The sequence below is a fragment of the Grampus griseus genome, assembly GCF_964374135.1.
Source record: "Grampus griseus genome assembly, chromosome: 12".
Classification (NCBI taxonomy): domain Eukaryota; kingdom Metazoa; phylum Chordata; class Mammalia; order Artiodactyla; family Delphinidae; genus Grampus; species Grampus griseus.
Genome location: NC_139006.1, coordinates 78,304,853 through 78,329,905, shown reverse-complemented (window position 1 = coordinate 78,329,905; position 25,053 = coordinate 78,304,853). Strand labels below are relative to the sequence as shown.

General features: G+C 37.0%; 1 protein-coding gene across 1 annotated transcript in view; it reads right to left on the bottom strand.

Annotated features, from left to right (window-relative positions):
* Positions 1-14,011: 14,011 nt before the first annotated feature.
* The window catches only part of CDH7 (cadherin 7), a gene marked incomplete at both ends in the record, with an annotated part of 110,647 nt that continues 99,605 nt past the window's right edge, over positions 14,012-25,053 (bottom strand). The window contains one exon of the mRNA XM_082668061.1: positions 14,012-14,505. Within this exon, the coding sequence (XP_082524187.1) occupies positions 14,012-14,505 (494 nt within the window). The remainder of the gene's footprint in view (positions 14,506-25,053) is intronic.

Sequence of the window (25,053 nt, the reverse complement as noted above, 5' to 3'; positions counted from 1 at the left end):
TACCACTTACTTCACATGTTTCCTTTTGGATAAGTTACAGTTATTCAGGGCTTCAATTTTGCTTCATTAAATAAAAGGTATAACATTGCCTTTCTTGGGTAATTCACAGGTTTGTAAGAAACTTGAAATCACATATTGTGTTGGATTGTTCTGAAACGTAAAATGACATATCTATGGAACATTTTTATTAAGATAATTTTACATAAGAATCGGTCACTCAGAAAAAAAAATCAAACTTGAATCACAGTAGGATTCATTTTCTGTACCAAGTTGTCAGAAGCCAAGTTGGCACTGACAGTCACAGTTGAGAATGAAGGCTATAGAAGTAGCCATTGTAGGGTCTCTCAGGTCTTTGGAGTTATCAGGATTTTGGGAATTTATTTTCTTCTATAATAACTTAATCTGCAACGTTTCTTAACTTTTTTAACACAACAAAGCACACATCAAGAAAACGCGGCAACAAAGTGAGCACTTACCACTGCCTGGTTTCTTGACTTGATTCATATTCATTGTGCACTTTGTACACACATATATACCAGCATCCTTCTGAAATAGTTCTTTATTTCCTATATCAGCTGAAAAAACATCTCAAATCCTTAATACTCTAGGAAATTGTCTGCCTGAAATAGAGTGCTTGAGCTGAACAAAAACCATCTCTTCAGGTTCTGACATACATTCAGACCTCCAGTTTGTACTTAATGTCTCATTTCCAAGGCTAAGTGGAACTGGATTTTCAGGATCGATTTTGTGGTCAATCAAATTAGCCTTTTTGAAACTCTTTTATATCTGTTTATTCAAGTCACTCATATAAGCAGAAACATTGCAGAAAAAATGGATTATTTTTAACATAATTATAATAGAACCTCAAAAATAGGCACTAATGGGCTTCCCTGGTGGCACAGTGGTTGAGAGTCCGCCTGCCGATGCAGGGGATATGGGTTCGTGCCCCGGTCCGGGAAGATCCCACATGCCGCGGAGTGGCTGGGCCCGTGAGCCATGGCAGCTGAGCCTGCACGTCCGGAGCCTGTGCTCCGCAACGGGAGAGGCCACAACAGTGAGAGGCCCGCGTACCGCAAAAAAAAAAAAAAAAAAAAAAAATAGGCACTGATAGTTTCATTGAATTGTATTTTACTTAAGTGAATTTCTCATGTCTCTAAATTTTGAGAAAGAAATTCTGAAATCTATGGTAGAGAACAGCTTTACAAATGTGCAGTATTTTCCAACATGCCCACATAATTTAACTGTAGATGTTGGATCTGATAGTCATAATTATCTTAAAAAATAAAAACAAAATGTTAAAAGCCATTAGCTTCACTTTTACATTTAGCTTCAAATTGTGTGTGTGTGTAATGTGCATGAGGGTATGCTCAGTATATATAATGCTCAATATATGTAATATATGCAATTTGAAGTCTAATATATATTAAACTTATATAGTGAGTTCTTTTTCCTTTTTTTTTGCCTTTAAAATTATTACAGGTAAAATGCAATTGCTATACAGTTATCTGATCTGTTTTAAAAAGTTGATTACTTTTGAAGTATTGGTCATATTTAACATGCTATATACATACTCCAGATCTGGATAAACAAAAAACATAGTGTTCATAAAAAAATACAGCATGTAGCAGTAAGGTAGTGAATCATATAATTTTTCCTGCTTATAAAAATATAAGCCATTAGCAGCATAATTTCATTAATTAATGCAGTGAGAATGTAAGAGTTAATTTTGTGATTGTATGTGGTATCAACATTCTCAGTAGTTACATAGCTACTAATGTATTTACTTATAATGCTTGTTCATATGTGCTTTGAATGACCAACCAATAGCTAAAGTTGAGGTATTCATTTTATGAGTAGACTATCACTGACAAATCAGTAGTAGTTGTGCATATTATTTTTTAATCTCTGATGGCTTCTTATAAAAAGCTAAGCTAAGCTACTGGAAGATACTGAAAATGCTTTCGAGTCATGAAAACAAGAGTACAGGATGGTTTTCATGTTAAGTAAATGTTGTACTCTAATTCTTTGAAGTGTACAAATGGTTAATTACACATATGCCTGTCACGACTGAGAAAATTATGGAATTCTCTAGAACATTGCTTTATTTCTTCTGGATGTCTGGAAGATCACCTAACCTACATTCATTGTTTCATTGTTGTCTTTGAATAACCTTCTCTCTTCCTGTGTATCTGTGATCTATAATGAGGCTGGGATCACGTGAAGTCATTCATCTTCCACTTAGTCTTCCTTGTGAGTGGGAAAGAATTGTGATTTGTATTCCCTTGCCCATGCTGATATCCTTAATTCTTATTAATGACGGAATTAGTTTGATTTGGATCCCAACCTTTAAAGACCTTATAAAATAACTGTTTTTGAGTAGTGGCTTCCATTAATCATACCAATTGTCTCTTTTCCCAACTTAGAATACTAATTGCATGCTTTTTCCCTTAATGCACATTTCCCAAAACAGAAATTATCCATGTTTACCATATAACAATAAATATAATCAACCTTATTATATAATTTCCATAATAAAGCCTTACATTTTTACAGTGTTTTACAGTTTACACAGCATTTTCACTTAATCATCTCACAAGCCTCTGAAACAGACAGGATAGTAATTAACTCAATTTTAATCATGAAGATATAAAGGCTCAGGGAATTAGAATGGCATCCAGGGCACAGGAAAAATGTGCTGTAACTGGCTTCTGACCCAGATTTTATAACCACAGACTAGGGGTGCTTCCTCATACACCAGTGACACTCAAAAAGCCAAAGTCTGGTGACATTCCACAATAAGTAATTCACACTCCATATTCTGTGCTAACATGAGACGGCATCTGCGCAATTAAAAAAACGGGGTGGAGTCAGGATGGCGGACTAGGAGGATGGGGAATTTGCGTCTCCTCACAACTAGGGCACCTACCAGGCACCGCTGGGGGACCACAGACACCTAAGGGGACGGGAGGAACCCCCAGCGACCGGGTAGGATGTGGGGCGTCGGGGGAGTGAGTGCGGAGAAGTTGAGGTGGGAGGGGACTGGTGCCCCTGAGGGGCGGCTGGGGGAGGGGAGGAATTCCTACACCCAGTGGGACCCACCCACGGTTAGGGGTCCAGCAGGGATTGGGGAGACCCCAGGGGAGACGATAGGGGTGGGGCGTGAAGGAACAGAAGGGAACGGGGGCAGCGCTTTCCCTGTCCACTAAGGCACCCAGAAGCCTGTTGGGCTCCCGGGGGCCTAATCCTCTGCCCTCAGAGTCTCCCTCCTGCTGCGCAGAGCCCAAGCCCCGCCCCTACACCCCCACCCAGGGCCTGACCTCTACACTCAGAGACCCCCTCTGAGATGCCCTCCAACCGTGCTGGGCCTAAACCCCACCTACACACCCTCACTCAGGGTCTTACCTCCAAACTCCAGAAGCCCACACTCCAGGCCCTCCTTTCCCCGTGCTGCCTCTCCCCTTCTGCCAGGTCCTAAGCAGAGGCCCTGCCCCACGCTCAAACGTCACCCCCCCACCAGCTGCCTAGGTCCTGCCCCACCCAAAACCCCACCCCTGCCTAAGTTCCACCCCGACCCCGCCTAAACTCCACCCCCATAGCCAAGGCTTGCTTTTTTTTTTCTTTTCTCCTCTTTTAGATTGGGGTTCTGCTTTACCTTGTTGATTCATTGTTGTTGATTCTTTTGTATTTTTATTTTTCCTAATCTTTTATTTCTCTAATTTTATTTTATTCTTTATATTTTGTTACTGATGTCTCCTTTGGGCTTGTTCTCCCTCCCACCCACCCCCCTTTTTTTTGCTTCTGTTGTGATTTTATTTTACCTTGTTGCACTTGTTTCAATTATAGTTTTAGTTTTCCTAATACATTTTTTTATCTTCTAATTTTATTTTGTGTTTTATTCTTTGATATTGTACTGCTCCTTTCTTTCTTTCTTTCCTCCTTTTTTTTTTAAAAACCATGCCGCGAAGCTTGTGGGATCTTGGTTCCCAGGCCGGAGGTTGGGCCTGAGCTCCTGTGGTGGGAGTTCAGAGTCCAAACTGCTGGACTAACAGAGAACCTCAGACCCCAGGGAATATTAATCAGACTGAGGCCTCCTGGAGGTCCTCACCTCAGCACCAAGACCCAGCTCTATCCAACTGCCTGCAAACTCCAGTGCTGGACGTCTCAGACCAAACAACCAGTAAGACAGGAATACAGCACCACCCCTCAAAAAAAAAAAAAAAGAAAAATCTGTTACACACAAAGGAGCAAGGTAAAAACCTACAAGACCAGATAAATGAAGACGAAACAGGCAACCTACCTGAAAAAGAATTCAGAGTAATGATAGTAAAGATGATCCAAAATCTCGGAAACAGAATGGAGAAAATACAAGAAACATTTAACAAAGATCTAGAAGATCTAAAGAGCAAACAAACAGTGATGAACAACACAACTAACTGAAATTAGAAACACTCTAGAAGTAATCAATAACGGAATAACTGAGGCAGAAGAACGGATAAGTGAGTTGGAAGATAAAATGGTGGAAATAACTGCCAGGGAGCAGAATAAAGAAAAAGAGTGAAAAGAACTGAGGACAATCTCAAAACCTGTGGGACAATGTTAAAAGCACCAACATTCGAATTATAGGGGTCCCAGAAGAAGAAGAGAAAAAGAAAGGGTCTGAGAAAATATTTGAAGAGATTATAGTCGAAAACTTCCCTAACATGGGAAAGGAAATAGTCAATCAAGTCTAGGAAGCACAGAGAGTCCCATACAGGATAAATCCAAGGAGAAACACACTGAGACACATATTAATCAAACTGTCAAAAATTAAATACAAAGAAAAAATATTAAAAGCAGCAAGGGAAAAACAACAAATAACATATAAGGGAATCCCCATAAGGTTAACAGCTGCTCTTTCAGCAAAAACTCTGCAAGCCAGAAAGGAGTGGCAGGACATATTTAAAGTGATGAAAGGGAAAAACCTACAATGAAGATTACTCTACCCAGCAAGGAACTCATTCAGATTCCATGGAGAAATTAAAATCTTTACAGATAAGCAAAACTAAAGAGAACTCTAAAGCATGACCAAACCAGTGTACGACTAAAGCACCATCAAACCAGCTTCACAGCAACTACTAAAGGAACTTCTCTAGGCGGGAGACACAAGAGAAGGAAAAGACCTACAATAACAAACCCAAAACAATTAAGAAAATGGTAATAGGAACATACATATTTATAATTACCTAAAATGTAAATGGATTAAATGCTCCAACCAAAAGACATAGACTGGCTGAATGGATACAAAAAAAAGACCCATACATATGCTGTCTACAAGAGACCCACTTCAAACCTAGGGACACATACAGACTGAAAGTGAGGGGATGGAAAAAGATATTCCATGGAAATGGAAATCAAAAGAAAGCTGGAGTAGCAATTCTCCTATCAGACAAAATAGACTTTAAAATAAAGACTATTACAAGAGACAAAGAAGGACACTATGTAATGATCAAGGGATCAATCCAAGAAGAATATATAACAATTGTAAATATTTATGCACCCAACATAGGAGCACCTCAATACATAAGGCAAATGCTAACAGCCATAAAAGGGGAAATCGACAGTAACACAATAATAGTAGGGGACTTTAACACCCCACTGTCACCAGTGGACAGACCATCCAAAATGAAAATAAATAAGGAAACACAAGCTTTAAATGGCACATTAAACAAGATAGACTTAATTGACATTTATAGGGCATTCCATCCAAAAACAACAGAATACACTTTCTTCTCAAGTGCTCATGGAACATTCTCCAGGATAGACCATATCTTGGGTCACAAATCAAACCTTGGTAAATTTAAGAAAACTGAAATCATATCAAGTATCATTTCTGACAGCAATGCTATGAGACTATATATCAATTACAGGAAACCTGTAAAAAAAAAATATAAACACATGGACGCTAAACCATACACTACTAAATAACCAAGAGATCACTGAAGAAATCAAAGAGGAAATCAAAAAATACCTAGAAACAAATGACAATGAAAACAGGACGACCCAAAACCTGGGGGATGCAGCAAAAGCAGTTCTAAGAGGGAAGTTTATAGCAATACAACCCTACCTTAAGAAACAAGAAATATCTCAAATAAACAACCTAACCTTACACCTAAAAGCAATTAGGGAAAGAAGAACAAAAAACCCCAAAATTAGCAGAAGGAAATAAATCATAAAATCAGATCAGAAATAAATGAAAAAGAAAGAAACAGTAGCAAAGATAAAACTAAAAGCTTGTTCTTTGAGAAGATAAACAAAATTGATAAACCACCAGCCAGACCCATCAAGAAAAAAAGGGAGAAGGCTCAAATCAACAGAATTAGAAATGAAAAAGGAGAGGTAAAAACTGACACTGCAGAAATACAAAGGATCATGAGAGGTTACTACAGGAAACTATATGCCAATAAATTGGACAACCTGGAAGAAATGGACAAATTCTTAGAAAAGTACAACCTTCCAAGACTGAACCAGGAAGAAATAGAAAATATAAACAGACCAGTCACAAGCACTGAAGTTTAAACTGTGATTAAAAATCTTCCAACGAACAAAAGCCCAGGACCAGATGGCTTCACAGGTGAATTCTATCAAACATTTAGAGAAGAGCTAACACCTATCCTTCTCAAACTCTTCCAAAATATAGCAGAGGGAGGAATACTCCCAAACTCATTCTACTAGGCCACCATCACCCTGATACCAAAACCAAAGATATCACAAGAAAAAAACTTCAGGCCAATATCTCTGATGAACATAGATGCAAAAATCCTCAACAAAATACTAGCAAACAGAAACCAACAGCACATTAAAAGGATCATACAACATAATCAAGTGGGGTTTATCCCAGGAATTCAAGGATTCTTCAATACACGCAAATCAATCAATGTGATACACCGTATTAACAAATTGAAGGATAAAAACCATATGATCATCTCAATAGATTCAGAAAAAGTTTTTGACAAAACTCAACACCCATTTGTGATAAAAACTCTCCAGAAAGTAGGCATAGAGGGAACCTACCTCAACATAATAAAAGCCATATATGACAAACCCACAGCCAATATCGTTCTCAATGGTGAAAAACTGAAAACATTTCCTCTAAGATCAGGAAAAAGACAAGGCTGCCCACTCTCACCAGTATTATTCAACATAGTTTGGGAAGTTTTAGTTGCCGAAGTCAGAGATGAAAAAGAAAGAAAAGGAATCCAAATCGGAAAGACGTAAAGTTGTCACTGTTTGCAGATGACATGATGCTATACATAGAGAATCCTAAAGATACTACCAAAAACTACTAGAGCTAATCAATGAATTTGGTAGAGTAGCAGGATACAAAATTAATGCACAGAAATCTCTTGCATTCTTATACACTAATGATGAAAAATCTGAAAGAGAAATTAAGAACCACTTCCATTTACCATTGCAACAAAAAGAATAAAATACCTAGGAATAAACCTACCCAAGGAGACAAAAGACCTGTATGCAGAAAATTATAAGACACTGATGAAAGAAATTAAAGATAACACAAACAGATGGAGAGATATACTATGTTCTTGGATTGGAAGAATCAACATTGTGAAAATGACTCTACTACCCAAAGCAATCTACATATTCAATGCAATCCCTATCAAACTACGAAGGGCATTTTTCACAGAACTAGAACCAAAAATTTCACAATTTGTATGGAAATACAAAAGTCCCCGAATAGCTAAAACAATCTTGAGGAAGAAAAACGGAGCTGGTGGAATCAGGCTCCCAGACTTCAGACTATACTACAAAGCTACAATGATCATGGCAGTATGGTACTGGCACAAAAACAGAAATATAGGTCAATGGAACGGGATAGAAAGCCCAGAGAGAAACCCACACACATATGGTCACCTTATCTTTGATAAAGGAGGCAAGAATATACAAAGGAGAAAAGACAGCCTCTTCAGTAAGTGGTGCTGGGAAAACTGGACAGCTACATGTAAAAGAATGAAATTAGAACACTTCCTAACACCATACACAAAGATAAACTCAAAGTGGATTAAAGACTTAAACGTAAGGCCAGACAGTATCAAACTCTTAGAGGAAAACACAGGCAGAACACTGTATGACATAAATCACAGCAAGATCCTTCTTGACCCACCTCCTAGAGAAACGGAAATGAAAATAAAAATAAACAAATGGGACCTAATGAAACTTCAAAGCTTTTGCACAGCAAAGGAAACCATACAGAAGACGAAAAGACAACCCTCACAATGGCAGAAAATATTTGCAAACGAAGCAACTGACAAAAGATTAATCTCCAAAATATACAAGCAGCTCATGCAGCTCAATATAAAAAAAAAACCCAATCCAAAACTGGGCAGAAGACCTAAATAGACATTTCTCCAAAGAAGATATACAGATGGCCAACAAACACATGAAAGGATGCTCAACATCACTAATCATTAGAGAAATGCAAGTCAAAACTACAATGAGGTATCACCTCACACCAGTCAGAATGGCCATCATCAAAAAACCTACAAACAATAAATTCTGGAGAGGGTGTGGAGAAAAGGGAACCTTTTTGCACTTGGTCTGTTGGTGGGAATGTTAATTGTTATAGCCACTATGGAGAACAGTATGGAGGTTCCTTAAAAACTAAAAACAGAACTACCATATGACCCTGCAGTCCCACTACTGGGCATATACCCTGAGGAAAACGGAATTTAAAAAGAGTCATGTACCACAGTGTTCATTGCAGCACTATTTACAATAGCCAGGACATGGAGGCTACCTAAATGTCCATTGACAGATGAATGGATAAAGATGTGGCACATATATACAATGGAATATTACTCAGCCATAAAAAGAAACAAAATTGAGTTATCTGTAGTGAGGTGGATGGACCTAGAGTCTGTCATACAGAGTGAAGTAAGTCAAAGAAAAACAAATACTGTATACTAACACATATATATGGAATCTAAAAAAAAAAAAATGTTTCTGAAGAACCTAGGGGCAGGCCAGATATAAAGACGCAGATGTAGAGAATGGACTTGAGGGCACGGGGAGGGGTAAGGGTAAGATGGAACGAAGTAAGAGAGTAGCATTGACATATATACATTACCAAATGTAAAATAGATAGCTAGTGGGAAGCAGCTGCATGGCACAGGGAGATCAGCTTGGTGCTTTGTGACCACCTAGAGGGGTGGGATAAGAAGGGTATGAGGGAGACGCAGGAGGGAGGGGATATGGGGATATACATATGCATATAGCTGATTCACTTTGTTATACAGCAGAAAGTAACACAACACTGGAAAGCAATTATACTCCAATAAAGATGTTAAAAAAAAAAATGAGGCAGTTATGCACATAGCTCAGCTAAATGCTTTCCCCTTAGCACCCCAATCCTTTTCCTAATTTAGATTCTTAAAGCAAAGAAAATATTGCTCCCTTCAGTTTATCACACTTTCTAGTCTTATCGCCTAAAAGGCACTTGCCAAATAACAATAATACATTGGAATTAACAAGATAATATTAGACTATTTTTTTAAGGTCGCTTCAGACATACTTTCCAATGTGCCCCCTTGTCACACACACACAGGCACCTGTTCTTTTCAGTTAAATTCTGAGCCTGTACAAGTTAGCATAACAATGAAAAAGTGTCAGAATATCATTCACACTGGCTGTCTTGTTTTTGCTTGAAAAATTACTCCTGGAATTATACTTTACAGTGCCTGCCAAATCACAGCCTCAAATAACTTCCGTTTTTCTTAAGGGCTAATCCCACTCCTCTGAAACCATTTCAATTACACTCAAAACGTAAACGCTCTTACTCCTTTCTTGCTCTTTTGATTATGACGATGATGTGTCAGCTAACATTACTGCGTTAGCTTTTCTTGCCAAATCTGCATACACTGTGGCATATACACGCAATATATATTAATAATTTAAAAATAACTGACTCTGTATTTAAGATCAAATAAACTATATAGACTAACAAAGTGAATTTCCTTATCTATTAACTGTAATATATATTCCATGTGCCCCCAGCCATCACTGACCAGAAAGAGTTAAGTTGAAGCTTGCTTTTAATCAACTTTAATTAGATCAACTGTAAATAAACCTTCAAATAGTGACTTAGAAACAATTAGGGTAACTAAAACAGTTTGTAAGTCAATAGATGTCAAAATAACATGGGAAATATTGATTAATATTCATAAGTAGTGCTTAACGTCTTTAAAATATTTAAACAAGGTGCTTTTTGCCTCTTGCAATATATCTAACTTTATTTTAAGCTCTTCTAGATTTTATATTTGAATATAATGCTAACAGTCTGTTTGCATGTAAATTTCTTTGGGCCTGTGGGCCGTACCACAAATACCACTCCTCCCTTGTATAACTACACCGTTTACATGAGAATTGCCAAAGACTGCTCATCATCCAGTGTAGTAAATGTGCAAGAAGTTAAAGTAATTTAAACCATTCTCAGAGGGCAGAGTGAAAAGGCAGCTATCATTACCTAAACATTATTATTTCTTATCTGTGTCTAGTAGTTATCTAACCGCAACTGCAGTCAGCCTCAGCTGTGCTTCCTGTCAAGGGAAGAAGTTGACCAGCTTCATCTAGGCCATTGCTTGTACAAAGATCTACTCATGGCCTCCACATAGCCTCTTTTCCTCTTGTCTGCTTCCTCATTTTGGTGTGCAGCTGACTTTGGAATATCGCTTTAACATAGAGATTGTTTTGTGAATCCAGAATTATAATTTAGGCTTGATCTGCAGAAGTCCACTTTAAGATTTAGTTTTCATATTCTTTATGCTGACTTAAAATTATGCAAGGATAAACAATCCAGAATAGAGGTCTGGGCCTATTTCCTTGACCTGGACAGTAACAAGTGAAATGCACATATTTTTTTAAGAAATTAAATTGTCCAAAAATGCATTTCTTAATGTATACCTTGAGTTTCCAGTGGTGCTCCCATAGGGACAAATGGAAAATATGTAAATTTACTGACTTCCCAAAATGTTGTCTGCACTGGGAATTATTAAGCCATTGCTTTCCATAACGAAGTGGGTCCCCTCCCTTTCTCTCTGTAGCTCCAAGGATCTGATACCAGGAAATCACTACCACATGAGTCTTATTTAGTAGTAGGATAGGACGTAAATTCCTTTCATGTCATCATTATTTGATATTCTATTCACTCATAGTATATTTACAACCATCAGGTTTCCTTTTATAAGTAAGCAGCAAAGTGTTGGTAAACATTTCACAACTAGTTCTACGGGGTGGGGGGAATGTAGTGTTTGGTGATTTCCATGGTGGTCTAAATATTACCACCAAGGCTGACCTACCGAAATGATATCACTAGAAGCAGAGGTGGAAAGACATATGCATAATTGGTACTTAGGAGTTGGTTTGAGCTGGCCCCAGTCCACCACTGAATTTTAGTAACTAGATAATAGGTATTTATTTAAATGCTTTTGGAGGACCTTGTAACAAGCTTTAACATTGATTTTTGTTGATCAACTGTTCTAGTCTCTGGGTTTACAGCAGAGCCTATCTCTCAAGTATCATGTCAGATAAACATATACAGCCTTAGATTTCAAAAGGAAAAAAGAAAACTAAAATAACAAATTCACCACCATTACAAATAAGCTTAGCTAGAGTACTTCATATAAATTCCATCTCTATTAGGGACATTCTTCCAGCCATCTCAAGATTTCTTTTAAATACCATTGAATCAAGTTCAATATTGTTTTGTTATCATTTTCCACACATAAAATAGTAGTTGAATATATGCAAGAATTTCAAATCTTTATTTAAATCTGAATCTTTTTTCCCCAATCTATTACTGGCAAAAATGAAATTAAAAAAAAAAATATATATATATATAATATATTTAAAAGGAGAGAAAGCAAGGTGAATGATGTGATGTTCCTTTTCTAAAATACATTCAAACTTATATTTATGCAACAATCAGCAGTTTTGATATCATAATCTAAAAGTATTTTATCTTCTTGCAGACAAGGGGATTATTAAAAAACTATTCTCATTAGCTTGCTGATGTAACACCTATATAATTCCTGCACCACACTCTGATTTTATGAAATTGGGTAAGTGTACTATGCTTTACTTTTTTAATTTGAGAAACTTACACGTGACTAAAAGTCATGAACAGTATCATTTACCATTATAAAATTGATTTTTCATATATATATTAATACAGCAAGAAGCATCTAGTCATGAAACAATGTCTATAAAACTTTATTCAAATGAAAGGACTGTTTGCAGATAACCATACTGATTGAACTATTTATTTTGATGGAGCTGAAGGCCACTTTCACATACTTCATTTCTAAAGATGGGCTGCAATTTTACAGAATCCTACAGTTTCTCCTCATGTAATCAAAAGATTGATATTCTTGTTCCAGTGTTCGTCTTTCAGAAAGAAGCACTTTTAGAAACACAGTTTCCTATACAGTGTCCACTATCTGTAGATTTATTAGGAACCCAACAATAAACCCTTTTTTAAAAGGAGAAAAGAAAGAAAAAACTAAATTCATTCTTATGTGAATATATTCACATTAAACTAGTATTAATCTAGAAAATAATGTTAGGTAGAAATATTATTTTAGTCATAAAATTCTTCTTTCTCAAACACATGTGATCACTTAATTTTTCTCCTCACTTTGGCACATCTAAACAGGTATAGAAAGTATACAGTGCTTGGTTAATTCTTGAGGAACATATTTGCATCAGAATTTAATGGTGGGTTTTGAAATTTATAACATTACATTGTTTAAGATATATTCAAAAATCTGTCCTTTACTCAATATTTTTACAGCAATAGAGGGTGAGGGGAAAACATTCTTGAAAGTCTTTGGAGCATATAGAATTTGACCTTGAAAAATCAATCTTGCATCAAAGAAAATCTCAATTCTCTCTGAAATCTTCCTTCTATAGTACAAATACTTTCTTTCAATGTTTTGTAAATTTTAATGGCTCAGACAAACAACTTATACGTCCTTGTAGCTGTGTTCCTCTCTGAGACGTGAACAGCAACAGGCCTCAATTGCTCTACTATTTTTTTTTTTTTTCCATTTCCATGCTTCATTTCCTCCATGTAGCTCAGACTGGAGAAAAATCAGCATGTTCTGATGAGCTTAATATTCTGAGGCAGGAAGATGGACCTGAATTGAGTGGAGATTGGAGGTCCAAAATAAATATAACACCATGTGTCAAATAAAAAAGAAAACATAGTCTCCTGTACAAATCAGAAGAGATAATAAAAAAATCAACGAATAGACAGCAACTTTTCTTCATACCTACACAAGCATCTCAAAACGACTGCCAACTTTAAGAATGATTTACCTTTTGCTTATTTGGAACATTTCAGAATTTATTTGCTAAACAATGGTTTATGTTGCCTTAAAACAAATTTTATTGGCTTGTATTGGAGGATTGGGGAGGATTTTCTAAGAATATTTATATTGCTAAATAAAATGTATTTGCTAACTGACAGCAATAAAATTCTGCTGGATGCTCTAATCTAGCAAGCTGAAAGCATCACTGTAAATTAAATTTGTCCCAAGTTTTGATATGCAAGAAGTTCCAGGACTTTTCAATCCTGGCATATCATGTTTTATTCCCCTCCCTGCCAGTACCGTGAAGGTATGTACAGGACACCCTGGCAACACTGACAACACAGGGCACTACTTACAGAGGTTAGGTGCCTTTGCAGGTATCTGAGAGTTGCTATCTATTCACAAACCACTGAGCATTTCTTTTTATCAAAAAGCCTTCAAATGCTCAGTCTGTGGTCAGTGCAGTCCCTTGGATAAGTCTAATGAAGATATGCTTCACCAAGGCAGAACCCTAAACGGTTAAAAATGGAGAGATATTTACAACCATTTCCTCTAGCAAGTGGAGTTCTTGTTTTCTGTATGTAGTGGTGTTTTGTTTTGTTTTTTGCTTTTACTTTTTCTTCAGTACATTTCAAACTAACGTTCCAGGGCTATGAGTACAGACTCTCCGGGCCAGTTCCGTACATGTCTGCGAGTCGTTTAAAACGCGGTCCCCAGTCACTAAGGTAGTCGTAATTCTGATCAGAGTTTGAGCTGATGGAATCTAGCGAGCTGAGCGATTCAGCCACCGAGCCATTTCCTTCGAAGGCGTATGTCTGCAAGGAATCGTAAGGCGGGGCGCAGGGGTCAATGTCGGCTTCCTTCAGTCTTTCCCAAATAAATTCCCGGAAAATGACATTATCTGGGATGCTTTTAAAAGTCGGTCGACTCAAGAACTGAATTTCTGGAGTCACATCTCTCCGGGTCTTGGTGTCTCTGAGGACGTTGAGGTTTCTGAGCGCGGCCATGTCAAAGGCTTCTGTGTCTTCCTCCCCCCCACCCTCGTCATCGTATCTAACGATGTTTTCTCTGATATCTCTCTCTTCGTCGAAAATAAGGGGCTCTTTTTTCCTTCTTCTCATAGTGACGATCAGGAGGATCAACACTGAAACAAGGAGACAGCAAAGGGAAAGTTTCAGTAAACTCGCCGGCCGCTCCCTCCCCCTGGCGAAATTACGCCTCTGATGTTGATTTTTGATTTTTCTGCCCTTTAAAGGGAAATGAATGGGCCGCCTACTTCCATGGGAATTCACAGCAGTACATGTGCTAAAACTGCTTAAAGCGTCTTTAAAATAGAACACTTTTTATACATCAAGAAACCCTTTTCCACACCTGTTCAGAATTGATGTCTCCCTCTTGAACGTAACCCCCAAAGCATTTGACAGAGCAAATGGAAGGGCCAGGGGAGGATAAATAATTTCAAAGCCATGAAACACCAAGGGATTTTTTTTTTTTGAACTCCTTAATTGCTGGAAAGGCAAAGTGACATTCATAAATGTTTGGGGGTCTAATTTAACAACTGCAATTTCAGAAGGAAATGGATTATAGCATTTGGCTTGGTTCTTTGGAGAAATGCCTAGTACTTGTCTATGAAACTCAGCTGTTAAATAAAATCCAGCATGTTCAGACCATATACAAACATTAAAACCTTCTTTGTAATAGAGTCCCACTTTCAGTATGAAACACTGAACTTGGTTTTTATGTATTATACCTAGAGAGAGAGTACAGGTTGTGAGATTTTAGCAGTAGCCAAAGTCTGATTGAAGAAATCAATCATCCCTTTAACATTAGGAATTTTCTTTCCTTTATCAAAATTAATAAATGATAAAGCACGTTTGCACTGGAAAGCAGAGAACAACTACACTGGCTACTCTAAACAAACTGAATATACTTTTGTGCCTTTTAATAAGGACAGCTGTCCCTCTGTATCTGCAGGTTCCACATCCAAAGATTCAAGCAACCCCGGGCTGAAACTATTTTCTTTTTTTAATTCCAGGAAGTTTCAAAAAGCAAAACTTGGATTTGCTTTACATAGGCTACTATTTTAGATAACATTTACATTGAATTTACAACTATTTATATAGCATTTACATTGTACTGGGTATTATAAGTAACCTGGAGATGATTTAAAACATAGGGGAGGATGTGCATAGGTTATATGCAAATACTATGCCACTTTTATACAAAGGACTTGAGCGTCCTTGGAGTGCGGTATATCGGAGTTCCTGGAACCAATTCCCTACAGATAGAGCTGGGTGACTGTACACTAATAAGAAGGTGACTACTCTGCTCTATGAGTGACTGAATGCTTGCCGAATTGGGAACACATTAGATTTCATGGCCTGTTGAATCAAGTCAAAATGAAGTAGAAAGTATTCTTGAATTTTGGAATTCAAAAATATATGTTAGTGAATTATCTTTAATGATCTGTCTACAAGTAAGTTATCTTCTTAATAATTTTTAATCACAATATTTTTTTTCCTGCAAGGTCTAGGAGGCCCAAAATATACACTAAGTGGATTATTGTTTGGGGTACGTTACTCTCAGCATAGTTTTAAAAAGGACTTTGAAATATTTATATTTAAAATACCTTTTAAGTTATTTCTTTGGCATTAAGAATAATTTGAGAATAAAAACATAAAACTAAGACATCAAGGTAATTCAGAGTAATTAAATGTAACGACTAGGGGTGAAGCATATTTCAGCCTTCAACTCAGTCTGCTTTAAAAAACCAAAACTCTAAGGATTTATTTAACGAAAATGATTTTATTATCAATGAAAAGTATATGCTTTCTTAAGTATGTGTCTATTTGTTCTCTATCATCAACAGGAATATGACTGACAAAGATATTTTTATGGGAGATCTTTGGAAATAGTGGGAAATCAATTGTTTACTGGGGCACTATTTTATTTCCTTTCCTATTTGACCCTGGCCTATTGCTCCCCCATAAGCTTTATCCACAGCCTACAATTTAGAAACTGAGATACATTTCTGAACTTTCTGGCCACCTTCTCATGTTGCTATGGCACATAAGTGCTTAATTCTCTTTTCTTGATATTATTTACTACATTTAAATGTTATCAACTGGCTTCATCAGAGTAGGAAACGTAGTTCAAAAGCCAATGCTTTTGAAATGAATGAAATACCATTCATTTCCTGTCTGTTCCCATAAATATTCTGCCATGCGTCTGCCCTCCCTGCTAAGTGTATTCCCAACCCTGTCCCTTTTGGTCTTCTGAAAATTAGCATTTCTACCACCCCTAAAGCCTTTTAGTTTTCAAGCTCCATGCTAGAATGTTACAACAAAGACATGTTTACAAGATTAATATGTTTCTGTTCTAACATTCTGGTATTTAACTTTGCTGTCAAGAAGGCCTTGGATAAAAGTCCAGTCTTTCCAAATATTAGCTGTGTGATCTTGGGCAAGTAACTTGAACTGCACGTAGCCATATGTGACAATTATAGCCAAGTTCAGGGCTCACGGGGTGGAAAAGAGATTGGGGAGTAATGTCGGTAGAAGTAAACAGAATGCCAGGCACTTGCCAGTGTGCAACAGAGATGTTTTCATTGTTATCCTCCGACCCACCAAGAATGTTAACTCAAAATTCTGTGAACACAGCAAGTGAAGACACTGTGTTTCTCCTTTGACCAAGGAAAAACAATGAACGAAGTTAGGTAACAAGCAAAGTAGAAGGTGTATGAAGTATGCATCAGGGCTTGTGCACTAAAGATTAAACTGGAGAGAGAGAGAAGGCAGTAAGGTGGAAAATGATGGTCTGTACACAGGACGTATCATGTGACCCTCACAGCCGTTCTCTGGGGTAGGTAATTTCCCATTCAGTGGTTGTCTCAGACATGTGAAACAATCTGTCTGTGGTCAGTGTATTGATAGTAACTCAGGGTAAGGTGTACTCCTGTCTTCAAAGCTTTTGCACTTTCTATCACACTGTGGGCTTAGACCTTCCACAGAAGGTACAAGATACAAGCCGAGAACTCAGGTGACAATTGCTAGCTTGGAGGAAGACACATCAGGAAATCTGAATAAAAGAATTTTAGATTTATATACTTTAGTTTCTGAAACTTTTTACATAGTCTCCCAGAAATAAGTGATTGCAACAGAAAGGTGGACCAAGAAAGACTTCTCGTTAAGAAATCAAACCGAGTAAGACATGGAATGGAGAGGTAGCAGGGAGAGAATCGTGATGGGTGGGCAGGTGGAGGTAGGTGAAGATGAGAAATCTGTTACACATATTGGAGGGCAAAACTGAGGGGGAGCAAATGTCCAATTGAGTACAAAAATCGGATGGAAGAAGTGAATGGGCACAAGAGTAATGAGGGTATGAAGAAGAGAAGAATTATGTAAGAATTAGATGCCCTTTTCATTTAAGTCATTGTCTAAGAATGCAAAACATTTCCAAGTTCTCAATTTTCTTTCCTTCTTATAATTACAATGGATCTTATCATAGATATCTATATCTCACAATTATTACATTCTATTGTAAGTGTATTTTCACGCCACCAATAATACAGTTGCCTTTTGACCCTCAATTATAGTGTTTAGTAAAAGTGAAATGTGAGAACCCAGGGGTGCGTCAGCCCATGGGTTCAATGCCCATTAAGCATATTAATATCTTATGGCGTTTGTCTTATTTTCCAGTCTTGCCTGAAGCTGAGGAAAAATGTCAAGTGTTTTAGAAGGTTAGACAATTTAACATTTCAGTGACTTGGGAGAATATTAATTTCTAACTGCTTGAGCACGCTATAAAAAATAAATTTTAACCTTTACATGGAACAAGTATTAACTGTTCTTCAGAGGTTATGGAGATAATTGCTGTATTAAAAGGAATACTTTCTGCCTAAGTAAGCACAAGATTATATATTTTAAGAGGTTTTATCATACATCTTTTCTATCATCTGGACTATACTTCTGAGTGGAGACAGAAGGAAAGGTTTAGGTCTAGTTGAAGTCTAGACATGTACTTGAATCGTGCTGGTTTGTGAATTTATATATCTATTTCACAATGATGTGCTAACCATTTTATGCATTTGGTATAGTGATATGATGGTGCACATAGCAGTAGACGTGACACATTTCCTCATGGAAGCTACAATTAAATGGGGTGGACAGATATTCATCACACAAGAGAACTGTATGTAAAAGTAGAACAGTGATAATTATTCCTGAAGAGGGAGGTATGATCTTTTAAGGCTATGTATTAGGGGAAACAGGTTAGGGGAGGCCTTAAGGCAGAGTAACCGAAGGCTGAGGGTGGAGATGTGATATGGAAGAATATTCTCGGCACAGTCAACCAGTGAGCAAAGGTGTGAGGCCAACGTGTGGGTGGAGAGCAAAGAAAGAAACAGGAGGGAAGCCAGGAGACACAGGCACCAGCCAGGCCCTGCCGGCCCACGAGCCAACTAGCGTGAAGGAGGGCACAATATGATCAGGTGTATTTTTTGAAAAAAATCATTCTGATTAGACTAAGGAAGTAGGGAAGAGTAGATGTGAGAAAAGAAGTTAGAATGCATAATGTTGACCTAATTTCTGATTTTAGAATTCAGTTTCCTAATATCCGATGCAACACTCTCCAAGCATTCCAGTATGTAGGAAGTAAGTGCTGGGCGCTGACAAAATATAACGAGAGATTCCCCGCATCCAAGTAGCTCACTGTGTAGGCTATATTTACACAGATAAATAGAGTTCAAGTCGTCATGCAGTTCGTTGTAAGAAGGTACAGACATGCATGGGTGCAAAGCACACAGACCAGGAGAGCACCAGTCTCCCAAACCCGAGAGATACAGAACGGAAGATGGAGAAAAATTTAGAAGTTGATACTATAAGTTAGTGAACTCCTTTATTCTAACCTTCACTGTGGTGTGTGTCAGATACATATGCAGACAGTTAGCCTGGAACATGCTTTTTACTGAATCACCTTGGCAGTATTTTAGTCTTATTTTCCTAACCCACTTCCCAGCGGCTAACTGTAGAATTATTTACCCAGAACTAAATAGAATTCTGCAAATATAATCTGATCACCACAAAATGCTGCCAACTTCTAAATGAGGCTACTTATGTTAAAGAACAACTTCTTCCATTCATGTATTAACATATTTCAAATACTGAGTCTGGGGTTCATTTTAAACCACTCAGTCATGTATACTACCATCAGGCCAGTTTTCCCCATCCTTAAAAATCTGTAAAAGGTTTTTGTTTTCATTTGCAAGACTATATGTAAACCTGTTAAATATCAGTTTCTTAAGATTAACCCATTGTTTATAGACTTCTTCCAAAAGGTTAGTGCCTGAATTTCATTTAATTCAACAGTATTTTTACTGAGCACAGACCTTCTAAAACTGTAAGCCCCATAAGGGCAGTGATCTTATTCTGCACAGATATATCTAGAGCACAAAAAACAGTATCTGATACTAAGATTTCAATAAATATTTGTTAAATTGACAAAGTACAGGCAAGCTACTATGGAGATATGCAGATAGCTCTTGCCATTAAGTTCAGTATTTTATATAAGAAAAAATTTATTATATAATGCAACTATATAGCATTATAACATACACTAAGAAAATATGTATAGGAAGGTACAGCCAGGATGCTCAGAGAATGCAGACAAGATGACACTAAGGTAAGACTTGAAGAATGAGCCAGCCTTCACCAAGAAACTTATAAACATTCAGAATTTCTTACTAGTCATAAAATACTTGTCTAAATCTTCACTATTCAACATGGTAGCCACGAGCCACAAGCGGTGAACAAGCATTTGAAATGTGGCTATTGCTAGTTAAAATGTGAATTGAGATGTGCTCTAAGTGTAAAATGTCCATGTGATGTTGAAGACTTAATTTGTTAAGTAAAATATATTAATAATTTTATTGATACATGTTAAAATTACGGTATACTACATTAAATTAAATATATTATTAGCATTTATTTCACTTTTTAAAAAGTTTTTGCTAATGGGGTTCCTTGAAAAATTTTAATTACGTATGTGTTTCACACTTGTGAATCACGATGTATTTCTTTTGGACAGTTGATCTAAACAAAAGATTTGGGAATACTAGAAAACTCTTAACTGCATATGGTCTTAAGGTATACTACTCTTATAGTAGGAGATTTTATTGCCAAATGACATATTGAATGGTGAAAATTATTATACTACAATTATTATTTATTTATTAGGTGTAACTGAAAACTGACCTAAATGAAAAATTGCTAGCACAATCAGACTACAAGTTCAGTAATGTTTTATAATTATCCACATCAATGGGCAAGTAAACTTAGCTTTCAAATAACTTCTACTTCCCCCTGCCTGTTTCCTCCTCTCCAAAATGGAAATAATAGTACTTACTTCAAAGAAAATGTCTCACAGTAACTTTACAAAGATTGCGTTTATATTTGTATAGTACTTAAATAGTGCTATACATAGTAAGCACTATGTGATTTTGTTAAAATTTTTGTTTTTCTAAATTTCTGTAATAAATTCTTACACAGTTCAGTCCCTATCTTTGTGGTCTTGCTAAAATTTGAGTCATATAAGTGGTGCACAGAAAGAAACATACATTTTACCATTCGTACACGTGTGATTTTGATAACCCTCAGTTAATTTAGTTAATGTGTTTGGTATCTACTCTCTTCCATTTATTGGGTGGTATAATAATGAATAATAGAGATACCAGGCCTATTCATGAGGGGCTTAAAATACGTAACAAAGGTAGTAAAATAAGCAGTAGAGTGTGAAAAGTACTATTCACTGATTCCCCAAAATATTTTTCCTCCTGGGTGCCCTATGCTAGGCCTTGAAAATATAATGGTTTTAAAAAGATATTAAGGTCATTACTCTCAAGGTGCTTTTATATTTGAGCAAGGTAAACATTTACTAATTGTGATATGTGCTACAAAGGAAACACACAGGTTCATGATAAAGACTCATGGGCATGAGGAACACCTAATTTAATCAGTGGGTGAGGACATTTCCTCTTTGAAGGTAATACTGAGCTGGGGCATAAAGAATAGTATGAGACCAACAGGTGAAGGGAAGCAGAAAGAAGGTTTCAGGGACATGGGGGCATGTTTGAATCTCATGAAAAAACAGGCCATGTGGCTCTTCCTACTGGGAGAGTGAAGGCTCAGATAGCCTGATGCCATCAAGAGGTGAGCAGGTGTCAGAATGTGCCTTGCTTTGTGGGCTGTGAGGAACATCTGGATTTCGTGTAAGTATATGTGACACTTCTGAAATGCTTCAAGCAAAGAAATTATGTTTTAAAAAGTGAAATGATAGGAAAAATACAGGGGTACTAGTGCATTCGCGCTGTGATCACAGATGGATGTCACTGGAAATGGCATCTAAGCAAAAGATTTAAAGGATGAGAGAAGTCAACTTATCATTTTGTCTGGATTTATGTGCTGTGTAATCTGATAGATCCCCAGTAACAGAGGGCCAAGCTTTGAATGTGCACTTATGAACCCACTCTATTATTTGTAGTCACAAAGAATAAAGATTTGTAATTAATAAAATTCAAGTATATGACTGAGATAAATTAGATATCAAATATAGCATTTTTAACTGAAATTTAAACTGAATTTTAAAGTATCCTTAGTCTCAACTGCAATAATTTTTCTCTCTTATCTTTTTTTCTTGAGCCCATGTATAACTCCAGGGCTATCAATCTGAAAATATAATCTAAATGCTTTTAACCTGTGCCATATCAATTTTCCAGAAAAATTAGAGAAATAGGCTGGATCTCAAAAGGCCTAAAACTGTAGAATGTTATGGGAAAATTCAGGTCCACTACTTATGGATAAATAACAAAAATGTAATGTTCTTCTCTACTACTGAGTACATCTAAACATTCATGGATACATTCAGTATGCATGTATCATATGCCTTCTCTATTTCACATCTGCATTTTATGAGATGCTATGTATACAATGATGAAATAATGCTTGGTCATTGCCTCCAAAAGCAGGAGTCCACCAGAGGAGATAGACAAGGAGACAAACCAATCAGCCCATGAACGATGCTCTAAGACTGTTTTATACAAGGTGTTATGCAGCCCCTAGGAACAGTACCCAGCTTGGACTCAGAAGCAAAGGAAGTAAGTCTTGACTACAAAAAAAGAGTTACTATTTGTGGATTCTGGGGAGAGGTATTCCAGGAAGAAGGAGCAAAGCATATAAGAAGAGGTAAAACAAAGCAAGATGAGTCTGAGAAAGTGCAACTCTGCAATTTAACTAAAGTACACTGTGAGTGGAGAGAGAAAAGGCTGAACTGGGAGGGAGCATTTAGGTCACAGACAGAACGTGATTCTAGTCTGTAGACAATGGCGAGACACAGAGAAGGCGACTCTAGTCTGTAGACAATGGCAAGACACAGAAATCTTATTTTAGGCTGAGCACGCTGCAATCACATTTGCTTTTAAAAAGCTTACTCTCTCTGTGGTCCTGGATTGGAGCTGACAGAGACTGGGGAAATTACCATAATTCAGGGGCAGAAAGATGGACCATGGACAAAATCAGGTGCAACATCAAGGGAGAGAAAGACAGATTCAAGAACCAAAGTAAAATTAACAGCACTTAGGGACTGATTGGCTATGGAGGATGGAACAGACAGAAGAGTGAAGGCTGACTGATTACACCCAAAAAACACTTAAGTAGGCACTAAATCAAGGTAAGAGATAGGAATGTAGGACGATTGTTCAGTGTATGATAATTTCAGATTTCTCATGTCAGCAGTCCACCAGAACAATGACTGTACCTATCTAGATCTGCCGTTTAAGATCCAAACCAGAGATTTGCAAAACATATGCATATATGAGATACTATTTTTCATGTCTCAAGACAGGAAGAAGTTTAATCACAACTAAAATTGATCCTTCCTTTTCCCAGAACAAGTATCACAAAATTCCTCTCCATTAAATATGTGAGTTAGAATGATTTCATTTAAGGCTCATGTGAGACAGAAAAACTGACCTAAGTACAATGAATATTTTATGCCCAAAGGCAACTGGTATATTTTGGTTGTAATGAAGCATAATCTCATCTTTAACATACTCCCAACCTTGAGAGAACATGTTTAGAATTGTGTAAGTGGAGGACATTTTAAATTAGACACTCAGAGTTCACCAAAGACGTCCTAAAGTCACTATGTGAAACAAAGATGGAGTTGCCCTATCCACAGATCTACAGGTGCTTCCAGAGACACACAGGTCTTTCAGATTAGAAAATACATAGGGAAAAATACCTTATAAAGGACATCCAGAAGGCAGTCTGGGCTGTGTTTGGGTCCTGGGTCTGACACCTTATAACATTGTACATGTCTCCGCTAATACACAGTTCTCTCATACAAAAAGTAGGAATAGCAATAACAATACTTAATAATACCTGCTTAGAAAATATGAGAATTAAATTAGGCAACACTTGTAAAGCACTTAGTATGAACTTGTTCAGTGTAATTCATTGTTTAGAATAAAAGAAACACATCTGCTATAATAAATTAGCAACTATAGTCTGCCTGTTATTACCACTAGGACTGCTATGTCAAATATGTTCTTTCATTACAGATTACGATGGGGATTTATCTTTTACATATTGCCCTCATTATTTTCTCTGCAATTTAACATTTTTTGCTTAAGTAACACTGTCACTTACAAAACCAGGAAAATAGTTTCCTGTTGAACCAAATCATGAATGGTGTCCACAGTTAAGAGCAGAGCAAATACCGTTTAGGTCTTGGTAGATCAGGGAAGAAAAGTGAAAAGGTGCATGACAGCTAAACATCCAGCTGGCTACCCTGGACACACTGGAACTGGAAAAGCTTGAATTCCATGTAGTAGACAGTGGTTTCCACAAATGCCTTCTCAAACCTGGAGGTGGGCCAGTCTAATTAATCCCCACTGTGTCTGAAGAGCTAGAGGGGATGTTATAGGACTTCAATTACTTGGACCTAAAGGTTGAAATAGGGAAAGAACAAAACTTAATATATAGTCAATTCAGTGGCAGTTTTAGTGAACAGGAAAAAGCTCCTCTGTACAGACTAACAGAAAGAAACTAGCTGTAATATTCTCTGAATAGATGTGCAATATTTAACATTGACACCATACATTAAAACAAAACAACTGAAATACTTTCCAGTTATTTCTGGAAAAACCACTGAAGTAATTATTTAAGGTCAGTCATTCATAGATTTTGGGTTTTATTTTTTAAGTGCTTTCAGCCTGGTAGGAAAAAAACTGGGTATATCAACAATTACAAATTTTACTATGACAGGACTTCCCTGGTGGTCCAGTGGTTATGACTCGATGCTTCCAATGCAGGAGACATGGGTTCGGTCCCTGGTCAGGGAACTAAGATCCCATATGTTGTGAGGCATGGCTAAAAAAATAAATTTAAAAAATTTTAAAAAATTATGTGAAAATGCATAATGAAATTTTTGTTGGAGTAAAAGTTATTCAAGCCTTAGATTACTAAACTATCTTGCCATATATTGATGACATTTTTCTACATGAAAAATAATTGCGGCATCTGCTTGATAATTTTATCATGCACTTTGAATATGAAAATAACATCTCCCGTTCAAGTGTACTCAGTGTAAATAAAGGAAACCTCATGTTCTGATTTTTGGATCATCTCAGAGAATTCAG